General features: G+C 34.2%; 1 protein-coding gene across 1 annotated transcript; it reads right to left on the reverse strand.

Moving 5' to 3' along the window:
• Positions 1-13,942, reverse strand: LOC145570898 (uncharacterized). Its single transcript, XM_081630021.1, has 5 exons — positions 13,180-13,942; positions 6,649-7,514; positions 4,541-5,198; positions 3,596-4,080; positions 1-1,035 (listed from the first exon to the last, which is right to left on the reverse strand). Exons 1-5 carry the CDS (start codon positions 13,940-13,942, stop codon positions 451-453), a joined length of 3,357 nt encoding a protein of 1,118 aa, XP_081486147.1. The 3' UTR covers positions 1-450.
• Positions 13,943-14,307: the final 365 nt, after the last annotated feature.

Raw genomic sequence — 14,307 nt, forward strand, 5'->3', positions numbered from 1 at the left:
GTTGAGTTTTAGGAAAGATTGTATAAAGTAATAAAATATGGAGGTAGTGGGGTAGGTGGAAGAATATAAAATTGTAAAAAGCAAAAGTAGTGGAGAGAATTGAAGGAGAGAGAATATGAAATTAATAAAATATTATTCATGTTAGGTCCACTAGTGAGATAAATGAAATAAATATTGTAAAATCTTTCCAAATAAGAAAATAGAGCAAGTATTTAAAAACGGCCGAAAAAGAAAAGTGGAGCAAGTATTTAAAAACGGAGGGAGTATATGCTAAAAAGTAGTGTCGAGCAATACAAACTTATACAATCCCAAATAAAAACAAGTGTTATGTATGTACATACTATCAACTTACATATATATAGGACCGAATTGTCTGACTGGTCAATCGCGATGAGGGGTTGGCACAGAGGTGTTAGAGGCATGACAAACCACATCTTTCACTTTCTTACACTATTTAAGATCACGAAGATATCGAAAATACTTACGAGCGGTAGATGTCACAATTGGACCAATAGGTGCAAGATACCTGATGATAACATATTTTTGCATGAGCAGCATCAACGAAGAGCACATTACCAAAGTGTATATAGCAATCCAGGGCTTAACACGGATGGTTGTAGCATACACTCCTGCCATGAAAGCCAAAAGAGTTGTGTAGAATGAAATTAAGAGCATTAAGATGCTAAAATCCATTAATATCACCGATGTGCGTTTATTTTTAGTAGCGAAGATCCAAAGAAGACAAAATAAGACCATAGTTGAGAGGCACATTGTCAATATGTCAAAGAACATAAAAGTTTGGAAAGCTACCGCCTTTATAAGAAGTGGAGTCCCTACAACATGTTTATCTTTGACATCATTATCATCTTGGACTGCTCCACCTGGAACAGTGAATGCTGCTGTGAAAGTTATTGTTGTCAAAAGTGCTGCTATTACGCCCATAGTGTTCACATAGTCTTTCATCTCTACCGTAGAAACATACAAACTTCGAAAACCCATCATTTCTACAGGATTCTCTTTTAGAAGAATTTCCAACTACATCAAATGAAATTGATACATGTTATTTTTAAATTATCGAAGTAATAAGTATATATCTATTAAACTGTATATAAGTGAAGGGAAAGATTATGGTATCCACCTAAAAAGACATAAACACCCCTTTCTTTTATATATATAGAAGAGATAACTTAAAAAATAAATCAATCAATCAACAAAAATATAAAGGAAAATTTGTTCAAAGAGACCACTTAAGTGGTCTCTTTTGTTCAAAAGGACCAATTAAACCAAAAGTTGTTCAAAAGGACCAAATAACACAGTTTGGGTTGTTGAGTGGGTCCACGTTCTATTTCAGGCTACCGGCGTTGACAGTCACATGCTTTGCACGTAACTCATTTAGTTGGGTCAAAAAAAAAATTCTTTTTTTCCCCCTCATTTCCACGAATTCCACCACGAATTCCCAATTACCCCCCTTTTATCCCATTTCTTCTTCTTTCTCTCTCCTCGCATAAACCCTAGATTGATCGAATCCAATTGCACCCTCTTTCTCATATCAAAATCATCCTGAGTTTAATTTAGGACAAGTCGCACAAGGTAAGGTAAACATTGAATTTGTTTTCAATTTCTCAATTTTTGGGTATCTTGGTTGTTGTGGTTTGTTTTTGTGCTTTCTACAAAATTGGAATTGTAGCAAATTGAATCTGAGCAAAATGAAGAGAACTAAGTGCAATTGTGGGATTCCATTGGCGCAAAGGACATCTTGGACCCATGACAACCCTGAAGACGATTTAGAAGTTGTAAATTTTACAACTTTGAAACTGGGCAAAGGGGTTGCGACTTCTTCGAATGGATTGATGAAGACATGGTGGAAAGATGTGACTTCTTCGAATGCTCTAATCTCTCCAACAATGGCAGAGCAAACTATATGCCATGAACAGTCATTCGAGGAGAGAGGAAGAAGAAGAATTAGAAAAATTGGGGGAAAAGGTGAATTTTGGGGGAAATTCATGAAGATTAATGAGAAAAAAGGAAAAAAAATAAAATTTTTTGACCCAAATTAATGAGTCACGTGACTAGCACGTGATGGTCAATGCCGGACCGACGTTGACTTGCCTGAAAATGTGACATGGTCCCACTCAATAACCCAAAGTGTGTTTTGTGGTCCTTTTGAGCAACTTTTGGCTTAATTGGTCTTTTTGAACAAAAGGGACACCTTTCTTGGTCTTTTTGAACAAATTTTCCAAATATAAATAAAACATCATTAATAATCAGCAAAGAGTACGTTCATCATCAATAAATGTAGCATGCAATCAATTACTTAATTATGTCAATAAATAATAAACAGATTTATTTTAATTATGTCAATTTATACAATCAATCAATTAGTACCAGAAAAATAAGTTTTCAATCAATCAAATTCATGCTCTTTGTTTAAAATTGAGTCCAAAAATTTTGTTTCATTGAAACTACAATCATTTGCTACCATTGTTAGTTTAGATACCAAGCTCAACTACCTTTCTCCACCCTTTTATATTTGCAAATTAATATATTTATTTTCAATTAAAATTTATACTAGTATATGTAATAAAATTATATCAGACAGATGAAATAATTATATTTTCAATCATATCGATTGCACACCACAGGTGCATATAGTTATTTTTCTTTAAAACCACGTGCTTATAGTTATAGTAACAAAGAAATAAAGATATAGATAATTGCAAGTATTATGCATGATTTCATGGACAATTTTGCTGCAATGACTATAGTAATTTTGTGGCGATTATTAGGTTTAAATCATCATCGTACATTTGTCGGTATTAATTCCGATCCACGTCTTCCATATTGAGTTGAGTCCGTTGACTTGAAAATTGCATTACCTCCCTCCTTTCCATACTCCGATCCTCATATTACATTTGTAAATTACTCAATTGATTGTCTACCATGAATTCATTGTCTTCATAGGTTACCATACACAGTAGAACAAAACTAAAAAACATTACATTTGTCAAAATTCCACAGTTGATCATTTCTTCTATACCTTAATCCATTTTTGTATTCTAATGCTAATGTGAATCAATCTAATGATATTTCATCATATAATTTTAATTCTTAATGATTATATTATACGAGTATATGTGTGGAAATTGATTCTCAATCTTCCATCAATGGAGGAATGGTTATACCTTGTTAAATAAATCGATGGAGTTTTATTGATTTTTTAATTAATTGGTAAAATCAGATTTTATTTTATTTTTGGATTAAAAAAAGTTATGGTTAAATAAATGAATGGATAAGGTCTCCTCTAAATATTGAAGTGTCTAAATCAAAAAGTAATATATAAAGTGGCCACAATTTTAATATATCTATTCTATAGTCTTTCTGATTTCATACATTTTTTTTTTTTACGGGACAATGTAGAATGCTCTTAACACACAAGGCCGTCTAAAATAGTACGAGCAATGTTAGTTCTATAGGTACTGTAGTAAATTAGATTGAACTTCTTTGGATACCATACCACCCTTGAATGAATCAAAATCAAAGTAAACTAGTTGATCACACCAATATGCTAAAAACAACATAGTATAGAGTTACTTACATCTTGCGGAAGATCTGGAATAGATGCTAATAGATCACCGGAAGTGATACCATCTCCGTCTTTTATTTGTAGAAGTTTCTTCGTCCATTTCAATTTTTCTGCAGATGACCATTCATCAAATGAACACTCAAGAAAAAGACGTGCATGGGTAGAGCGTCGAGATTCAAGCGCCAGATGTAATGGCGTTTTCCCCTCCTTGTCTTGGATTTTTAACAGATCTATCAAATGCTGTTTTTTTCCAATATCATCAACGAATTTCTCTGTCTTGGATGATGGTTGATTCACCAAAATGTGCCAGAGTGTCTGGCCATTATTGTCAAGAATATTCGACGCTTCTGGGTTAAGATCATCCAATGTCTTAACAGTATCTATGTGACCAACTCGAACCGCTCTCATGACCGGGGTTAGACCATCCTGGTCTTTGCTGTTTGCCGCCTCAACATTATTATCATGTATTTCCTTTATCACATCACGCGGCCACTCCACTGAATCCATCGTGTTTGATTAAATGATTAGGCCCCAAATACAAAATAATAAACATATACTCTAATTAATTAATGAAAAAGAAGTAAATAAATCATATAAAAATTTTAATATGTAATGGAGGCATTTTTGAAATATTTTAGAGCATAAAACCATCAACTTTTAGCCAATAAAATAAACAAGGTTTTCGAGAGTTTAATTTAAATTAATAAAGAATAAAAAAAAATATAAATGATTCTAAAGATTTCATCTATATATCTTTTTATTTTGAAAATTTAATCTAAATATCTAACAATGAAACCACAAAAAATATACAAATTGAAACCATAGTAAAAAAATGTTAATCATCATCCGTCTATCATAAAATACATAATCATTAAAATATTATGTAGTCATATTTCAAACAACCATTATTTAAAAAATATAAATGGGTGAAAGATTGCTTAGAATATATATACTTACTCAAGGAACTTCCTACGAGAAGATGGAGAAGTGTTTCTTTACGTTTGTTACTCAATCCAAAAGCTTTTTTGTTATCCATCGGAAGATAATATTTTATAAATAATAAAGCAGGTAGAACATGATTTGCTTTGAGTGCTTCATGAATGGGTGTATTTCCTTCCATGTTCTGTATCACCATTGGTGAATCATACTTCAAATGACAACTCTCTTCCTTTGTTTTCCTGATATTGGCATAATATTGATCTCTAAAAAAAGAATACATACATGTTACTAGTAGCTCATATGGAAGAGAGAATTTAGTCAATAATGTATATGTAACATCAGAATTTAAGGATTGGATAGTCCTACGACGACAAATCTTTGTATCATCAGAATTTTGCATGAGAATATGAATTGGAGTGTCTCCGTTAATGTCTGTTTGAGCAATAAGAATCGGATGTGTATTGACAACTTGTATGATGAAATCCAAATATTCATCATATTCGATAGGAGTTCTCCGTTCTAACCGCATCAAGTTATGAAGCACATTTCTTTTCTTGGAATCTCGGGATGACAAAAAATTTATTCCAAACTTGGATATTTTCTCCCTTATAGATTGGATATTTACCCCCTCCATTACTCCATATTCTTCCAATGTCCTCTTCTTTTTTATTTTCATCTGCATTGTACAAGTCATCACCATTCCATGAAATTTCAATTTAGACTAATAATCCACAAATGATATATGGTGCATAAAAATAAAAATAAAAAAAATAAAAAAAAAACTTGAATTTATTTTTAGGAAATTTTTACATTTGCTACCGGTTTAAATTTTTTTTTTTTTACTTTGCTACCACCTAAATCAGAGTTTGTTAAAAATCACCACCACTTATCTTACACCGTTAGTATTTTCGTTACCACCACCCAACCACCATCCAGCCACCCAAACAACTCCCCTACTCCTTCTTCCTTTCCAAACAGCCCCAAAACACCTTCTCCGCCAATCAGCAGGCGCACCTCCAACCAAGACTCACAGTACCACCATCATAACCAGCCACAATTAACCACCACTTCGCATAGCCGCTCAAACCACCATCAACAACCGCCAATCAGCAGCAGAACCACAACGAACCACCATCAATAACCAACCCTTTCGATGCCCCTTTCCCCTGTTCCCTCGCATCACCACCAATCGGCACCAACAGCCACCATAACCAATCCCAGCCACCGCCAGCCGTCGCACACAGCAGCAACGCTGCCAACTCCGCAACCAATCAGAGAAGCCGCATCAATCGAACCCAAATTCGCAACCTCCAACGAAAGTGTCGGCGCCGGCGTCGCGATCCCAGTTCCGTTCGCAACCCCCTGCCCTCAAAAACCCGCCTCAATCCCAGCCAAAAACCCCAATTGAGCAAATCTCAAACCCCAATTGAGCAAATCGCAAAGCTAAATTCCGCTAAAACCCACCTTCAATCCAGTTTTTGTGGAGTTTTCCGGCAGCTGGGTGGAGGACCATGGGGAGGGTGATGAGGGAGTTGAGAGAGGTGAGCATGGTGCTGAGTTGGGTGGTGAGGGAGTTGAGAGAGGTGTGCATGGTGCTGAGTTGGGTGGTGGTTGCGGTGGGTTTGATGTTGAACAAGATGATGTGTTCGATGGTGTTGGTGGTGGTGGATATTGTGGTGCGGGTGTAGGAGAGAGAATGACGGCGAAGGTGAGGGTGGAGTCGGCAGGGGGAGGGGGAAGGTGGCTAACGAGAGAAGCAAGGTGTTTTAAGGGTGGCTTGTTTTTGTTTTTGTTTTTTTTTAATTTTTTTTTTAATAAACTTAACGGAATCCGTTTCCGTTAAGTGGTAGTGATTTTTAACAAACTATGATTTAGGTGGTAGCAAAGTAAAAAAAAAAAATTAAAACGATAGCAAATGTGAAGCGAGGTGTTTTCCCTGGTAGTAAATGTAAAAATTTCCTTATTTTTATCTGGAGGAAAAAAGGGGAGTATTTGCAATGTTGAGATTGTAAAAAAATATAAAAATAAAAAAATAAATAAAAATAAATAAAAAAAGAAAGAAAAGAAATAAAAAAATTGCAACGTTGAAATAATAATAATACGAGTACTTGGTAAAGCTAGCTAACCTGATCAAAATGAATGAGTTGCTGCGCGTGAGATGTTGAAGTAGAGAAATTATATAGAAGTCGCGCCATTTTAAAGTTAGACATCCAGGCTAAATCTAACGGTGTGTTTCCTTGATTATCCTTGACGTCCTTAAGGGGACCAATTTCTGGAATTTGCATCAGCTCTTTGCCTTGTTGGTAGCTATATACCCTATTTATCATAAAATGTAAGATGGTTTTGCCAGAATTTCTATCAGCCACCTTTGCAGACTCCGGGCAGCATTCAAGTATCGTTTGAATGACACTCATATAAATAGAAATGTCGAGGGAAGCAGCTCTATGCAGCGGGGTCAAACCTCCTTCATCATGCCAACATGCCACACTACTGTCTTTTTCTACCAGCATTTTTATCAATCCCATATCAATATACGAATATACCATCATAAAATATAGCAGGTCAAGCTTGGTATTTAAAATAGCAACCTGATAGGGCAAGTTGCCATCTGAATTTCTGACATTCCAATTCCCACTTTCATCAAATTCACGGAGCAGCTTGAAAATGCGGATGTTGCCAACCCCAGCTGCAACATGAAAAAGGGTGTCACCGTGGTTGTTCCTCTGATTTATCAGCATATCAATTATTGATCTTGGCAACAACTTCTTTGTGACTTGTTCTATAAATTCATAATGCTCTGATCTGATAGCAATGTGAAGGATATTGTCTCCACTAGAGTCGTTTTGCCCCACAAAATATTTGCCATTTTCAATTTCTTTGATTCGTGCTTCCATAAGGATCCCTACTTCTCCCTTCTCTGCGGCATTTTTAAGGTGCGCCTCCAAGGAGTATTTTGAATTGTTCTCGTCTTGCGGTTTTAGTATTTTTTGCCCTTACAAAAAAAAAAGGGTTAAAAATCAACTATAATTACTCAAAAAATATTAATTTTATGTTGGATTAAAATTTTCAAAAATTTTATTTGCATTGTAGATATTTAAGGGCAAATTTTATCCATATTATAATACGAAAAAATAAATCAATCATATTGTTTATCATTAAAATAATATGGTAGTCTCCTTCAAAAAAAAATAATACTCATAATAATAATAATAATATGGTAGTCAGATTTCATAGGACTGCTGTAAAAACATTCGAAAAAAAAAATATGTCAAATAAATAGATACGACTGATACAACCTATGAATAGAAACTTATCGAGTAATACTAAGAGTCTGTTTCAATTTACTGAAAACAACTGAACTAAACTGATTGAGGCTGAATTGAACTAAACTGAACTGAATAGCTACTGAAATGAATAGTTTATGAGAGAAGGAAATTAGGAACTTAACTGAACTTAATTGAACTGAAATTAAGCTCAACAAAATAGGCCCTATAATCATATGATCATATCACTTCACTAATAAATAAAGCCAGTCTCCCAGTCAGGCCACGAGACAGCAACACTTGTAATTTCAGGTTTCCGCCAAGTGTCGTTCCATATAGGCGACAAATAGTTATTATTGTCACCACTGGCGCATCCACCTTGACGCCCGGGGCAGGCGCTACCCCCACAAAAAAAAATGTTTTTGCTGAAAAAAGCGTCCTTTATATTTATATAAATATTATAATCTGTATTTATATTAAATATGTTCAGCATTGCTTCAGTGGTAAGGGAGATGGATGGGTGAATTGTGTTTTCAAGAAGATCAGGGTTCGAGCTGAGACCCTTTAACATCAATTTTTTTGCTTTTAACCCAAATGAATTTCCACTTTCCTCCTATTTATTAACACAAGGATAAGCTATTACTATCTTTTCATGATAAATTTCTTTTTTCCGTTTTCACACTTTTTATAAACAATCCTTATTAATATGAAATAGTCTCTCCGTTATATTTTATGACATTCTTCTCATTTTCATTACATAATATTTATTGCAGTTATTTGGCCATTATTAAATCTTGTTTATAATAGTATGAAAATTTATATTGAAATGAATATATAAAAAGATCATACTCCATCTGTGTTTAAATAAATGAAACGTTTTGACTTAGGGCCTGTTCTCATTGACTGAAATGAGTTGAACTGAACTGAACTGAACTTATTAGAGCTGAACTAAAATGAACTGAACTGAACTTATTAGAACTGAACTGAACTGAACTAAATTGAAATGAATATTTTATAAGAGAAGGAAATTAGGAGCTGAACTGAACTGAACTTATTAGAGCTGAGCTGAACTAAACTGAACTGGACTTATTATAGCTGAACTGAACTGAAAATAATCGTATGAGGAACAGGCCCTTTTTGCACAATTCATCTAATTCACTTTAGCTAATATTTGTGATTTATACATAACAATAAATATAGTCATGTGGGTACTTGTTGGAATCGTCAAATTTATTAATATTAAATTGTTATAAGTTTAATTATTAAAGATATTTTATTTAAGTCAAAGTTTTATGTTAGCATATGTGCACAAGGAAAAATTTATATACCAAAGTTTTCAGTATAAATTCATATGCAACTTTGACAAAATAAAAAATAAATAGGTGGAAGGTTTATAATAGTATAATCGATATCTACAATATAATTAAATTATTTGAAAAAAAAAACTTGTCAATATAAATGTTTGAATTTGATTGTTAATTATTATACGACTACACAATACATTAGATCCATGTTTGGCTAATTATATTATGTTACGTTGCAACAATGTTATACTTTTTCTTTTTATTATTGTCTAGTGCTACCCCTAGTTCGGATTCCTGGATCCGCCACTGATTGTGACACGTGTGATGCTAAGTAAGCGATTTTTTGATAGATTTTGTAAGAAAATATTTTATAAATTTTGTTATCGATATACTTCTAATGTTTTATATACTCCATTCATGTTTTAATAAGCGTTACACTACCAAATCCGAACGTGTTTTAATAATAAGTGATACATTTCCTTTTTGGGAAAAAACTGCAATTTAATATTATACTACCTCCGTTTCTTTTTAGTTGACACGTATTCCTTTTTAGGAAGTTTTTTTTAGTTGACACGTTTCCTTGAGGTGTAAATTTTTTACCTTGCATTTACAAACTACCCCACTTGCTTTTTCATTCTCTCTCACTCTCTCTTCTCTCCTTAATATATGTGCCTAAATCAAACGTGTCAACTAAATAGAAACGGAGGAAGTATCTCTCTCCTCTCATGGCCCCCACCCAAACCCACAACTACCTTTTTTTTTATTACTTCCTTCCTCTCACATCCATTAATTTTCATTAAACTATTAAGGAAAAATTGCACACAATAATCCCACCTTTAGAGCGTCCGCTAAAAATAATCCCACCTTTGGGGTTTTTTTTAAATAATCCGACCTTTATACACAATCCGCTCAAAATGATCCCAATCGGTCATGTAACCTGTTATAACAAGTTATCTAACACGTGGCGGTAAATGATTGGTCAAAAAAATAAAAATAAAATAAAATTTATAAAAAAAAATGAATAATAAAAAAATTAAAAAAACCACCCACCACACACCAGCTTGCCAAGCCACCGCCACTATGCCTGAGCCCAATCCCCTGCCCCGCGGCTCCGACCACTCAACCCCCCTCCACATCACCGACTATGGCGTCGCAACCAACCCCCTCCCCTCAAAACCCCTTTCCCATCCCGATCCCAGCCCCTTCCCCTTAAAAACCCTAGGAGAAGATACAAAAATGGCAGGATTGAAGAAGATGATTTCTAAAGCTTCACCTTCCTTCATTAATGGTGGTACTACTCTTTCTCCTTCTTTTTCTTATTTTCCTTTTTATTCTCGATTTTTTTCCTGTACCAAATAATTCCTAACTAATAAAAAATGATAATAAACTTAAAAATAAAACTTATAAATCTCAAAATTTAAGGAAGAGACCAACATAATTATATATGTGGACTATATATAATATCTGTTGACATAATATTAGTAGACCTATCAATCGGTGGTATAACGATGACGTGGGTTTTATAGATGCAATTAGTGTGTGTCGATATAATTGGTGTAGTAGGAGGTGATGAGTGTGAATTTGAGCAAGAGTTATATGAGATATGAAATGAGAAAGAGATGAAATGAATGTCCGATGGTAGATAAATAATCAAACTTACTCAATACAAATTATTTTTAATTCAAATAAATATATTTGTTAAAAAAACCCATAAATTAAAACCGGGCCTACAGGTTGGATTTGGGTTCGGGTTAGGGTTGACCCACAAATCGAAGGGTTCAACAGAATCAAATTTAATCAGGTTACGAGTCAAAAAACTTTGTTCAATTTGAATGTTGGGTCAAAAATTGATAGGTCTAATATGGAGTATTAATTAATCATTAAATCTACCTAGAAAATTTAAATAACCACCCCTTAAAACACTTTATTAGAACAAACTAATAACCATCTTTTTGTACGAATTGAAATTATAAAATACCACCCCTTATTTTTAAAATAAGGAGTGAATCTATTTTTATGCTAAAATTTTCCCTATTATGTTTCGTACGGTCATTTTATAGTTCTTTGGGATCAATTTAAAAGAGATTAGAATTTGAAATTTTTTTATCCAAAATGCCTCATTTTGTATTTTTAATGAAAGACGATGTAATTATTAGCACTTAAGATGCTCTAATTATTAAGGGTAGTTCCCTGTTTCTCTTCTTGATAAACATAAAATGTATTTCATAGGGTAATATTTGTCTTTTTTAACTAATAAAACTAGGATAAAAATGTAATTTTCTATTTTTCTTTTTCTTTTGCACAAATTACTGTACTTTCTGGTTGTACTATTGAAGCAGCTTCTCTCCTCCGTTGAAGCACCTTTCTCTCCTTCATTGAAGCAGCTTTGAGGTTAAATTAAAAAAAACAAAAACACCTGCCATCTAGGGTTAACAATGCCCTTTATTTCTCTACTTTTTCTTAGGGTTTTCAACTTTTCGTAGAATTCGGCGGCGAAGCCGTTGGAAACTACTGGAAATGGCTGTCGGGATGGTGGGTTAGGGTTGGTCTATGCAGTGGTGTTGGGTTGTTGTCTAAAATCTTGGTAAAGATTCCACCATTGCTATGTTAAGAAGCCATGGGAAGCTAGAAAAAGGAAGTAGGCAGGAGAAAAAAGGGAAGGAGAGAAAGGGGTGAGTCAGCATCCAAAAACTAAATAAAATATTGATTAAGTTGCTTTTATTTACATTTCTTGCCATTTGAGAAACGCTAAATGTTTCTCAAGAAGAGAAACTGGGGCTCAGCCAATTATTAACACGTAAAACGAGACATTTTTGATAACTTTTTTCCAATTCTAACCTCAAATCAAACTTAAAGGACCAAAATGGCTCTAAACATTGTGTTTTGAAGAGCGGTTATTTACAAATTTCCAAGAAATTAATATGTAATACAAATTATTGAAATTAGTATAGTGCACCCGGGTGCATCGGGAAAGAACATTAGACATATTCTAAAGAACATGGGCGAAAAAAAAAGAACATTCTAGTGTTTGAAAAAAAATACATGTGTTTGACAAAAGAAGATGTTTGTGTTTGACAAAAGAAAATGTTTGTGTTTGACAAAGAACATGACGTTACAAAAAACATAAAGTCCTTATAAAAAGAACATGTTTTTTTTTCATGATTACTCAGGTGGTTGAATGTGTTTGAAAATGAACCATATCTTTGTTAAAAAATGGCATTACAAAGAACATAAAGTCTTAGAGGTGATCATTGGGCCAGCCGAGCTGTGTTTAGGTCGGGCCTAGAGCAAAAAGTTAGCCCAAGTCTCTGGCTGGGTTGGGCCAAGATTCGGGTTGGAATTTTTGTGCCCAAACCCACCCAAAACAGCGGAGCCATGAGGGCTTTTGGGTCATTTTCGGGTTTAGCCAAAAAAAATCAATTAAAAATGCATAAAAAACATTCCTAAACCCGTCCCAAAAATTTATAATTTTTACCGGGCCATGCCCGACTCGAGTTCGAGCCAAAATAAATCTGCCCAAAATCGGGCCAGGCTAAGTATAATCAGGCCTATAAAGTCCTTACAAAAAGGACATGAAAATAAATTTTAAAAAAACATGTTCTTTTTTTATGGTTACTCAGGTGGTTGATTTTTTATTTTTTTTTTATTATTTTTTTTTGGTACATACATTACAGAATATATTGTATAATGTAAGAACATATAATTCAAACTTAAAGAACATATTTCGCTCATGTTCTTTTTGTTAGTTATTAGTGCTCCAAAATAGTGGAACTAGTTGTATATTATTTTCCTAAATACCAGTTTATTAGAACGTTATTCATAGTACTTGGGTTAGTGGTCTGAGTGCTTGTTACTCACTTGTTTATTAGTTCCTACTTTATAGCTTTGTAAGTTTCTAGAGTTGTAAGCCTATTTATATGGGCCTAATATCTCTATTTTAAGTTAGTTAATGCAAATAGATTAATCAAATATATATCTCTCTTCTCTCTCTTTTAAATATATCTAATGTTCTTTCTGGTACACTATGCACATGGTGCATTAACCACGCATTACAAATGTATTAAAGAGAGCAGAGAGATCGAGTAGTTACCAAAAATTGGATACTTGATAATTGCAAGGTGAAGAGGCGTCTCCTTGGAATAGTTGGTAACATAAGCAAGCTCAGCATCAAGTTCCAGCAACAATTTAGGAGTCTTTTTCGAATTGTAATTGATAATTGCAACATGTAACGGCGTGTTGCCTTCTTTATTCTGCACCCTCCATGTCGGCTGCCATTTTACATTATCATCACGGAGCACCTTCAAAAAGCTCCAAGCGTCCACCGCTGCCGCAACATGAAGAGGGGTGTTCTTATCATTGTTGGTTACACCAGCCACCTCAGGTTGCTGCTTCACCAACCATTTAGCAACCTTAAATTTGCGTTTGAGAAGTGCAACATGCAAGGGCGTGTTGCCATCTTCATTCTTGACACTCCAATCCAGCGGCTTCGCCTCCTTGTTGGCCTCCGGCTGCCCCTTTCCATATTCAAGGAGCTGCTGGAATGCCTCGATGTGGCCTTCCTCTGCCGCAGCATGAAGAGGGGTATTCCCGTCATTGTCCCGCTGATAAACCAGCTTATCAGTTACTGCTCTAGGCAATAACCCATCTACAAATACTTTCTTAATAAACTCAAATTGCCGATATTTGATGGCAATGTGAAGAATATTGTACTTATCAGATGCGGTTTGCCTCAAAAAGTAGCCTTCCTCACAATTTTCAATCTCTCTGTTTCGTGCTTCCTCGAAGAAGCCTACGTCGCCTTCCAAAGCGGCTACGAAAAGCTTCCGCCTATCAATCGCCTCGGAATCTTCCATGGATGACATGATCAGTTTATAATTGTTTGTTTGTTTATTTGGTTTTGTTAAGGGGAAAAAAAGCAATTAAATTGGTTGATTAGTATATTGATTTCATCTTCGCATGTTTATATATACTACTACCTTAGCTTGCTCATATTCTTTACGTAATGATCGAGTAAGATATGTTTCTTTTTCAAGGAAGATGGTATGAATTCCTTTTAACAAATTAGTTTGTAACTTTATTTTATTCCTCAATATAATCTACTTTTCATTTTTCTTTTGTATTTTTTCATCAATTATGTTGTTTATAACTCTACATATTAATTCAATATCATCATTAATATATGGTGTGCATTACGTTTACATTTAAATATCAATATATT

This window comes from Chenopodium album, chromosome 12 (assembly GCF_948465745.1).
Source record: "Chenopodium album chromosome 12, dcCheAlbu1.1, whole genome shotgun sequence".
Taxonomy (NCBI): Eukaryota; Viridiplantae; Streptophyta; class Magnoliopsida; order Caryophyllales; family Amaranthaceae; genus Chenopodium; species Chenopodium album.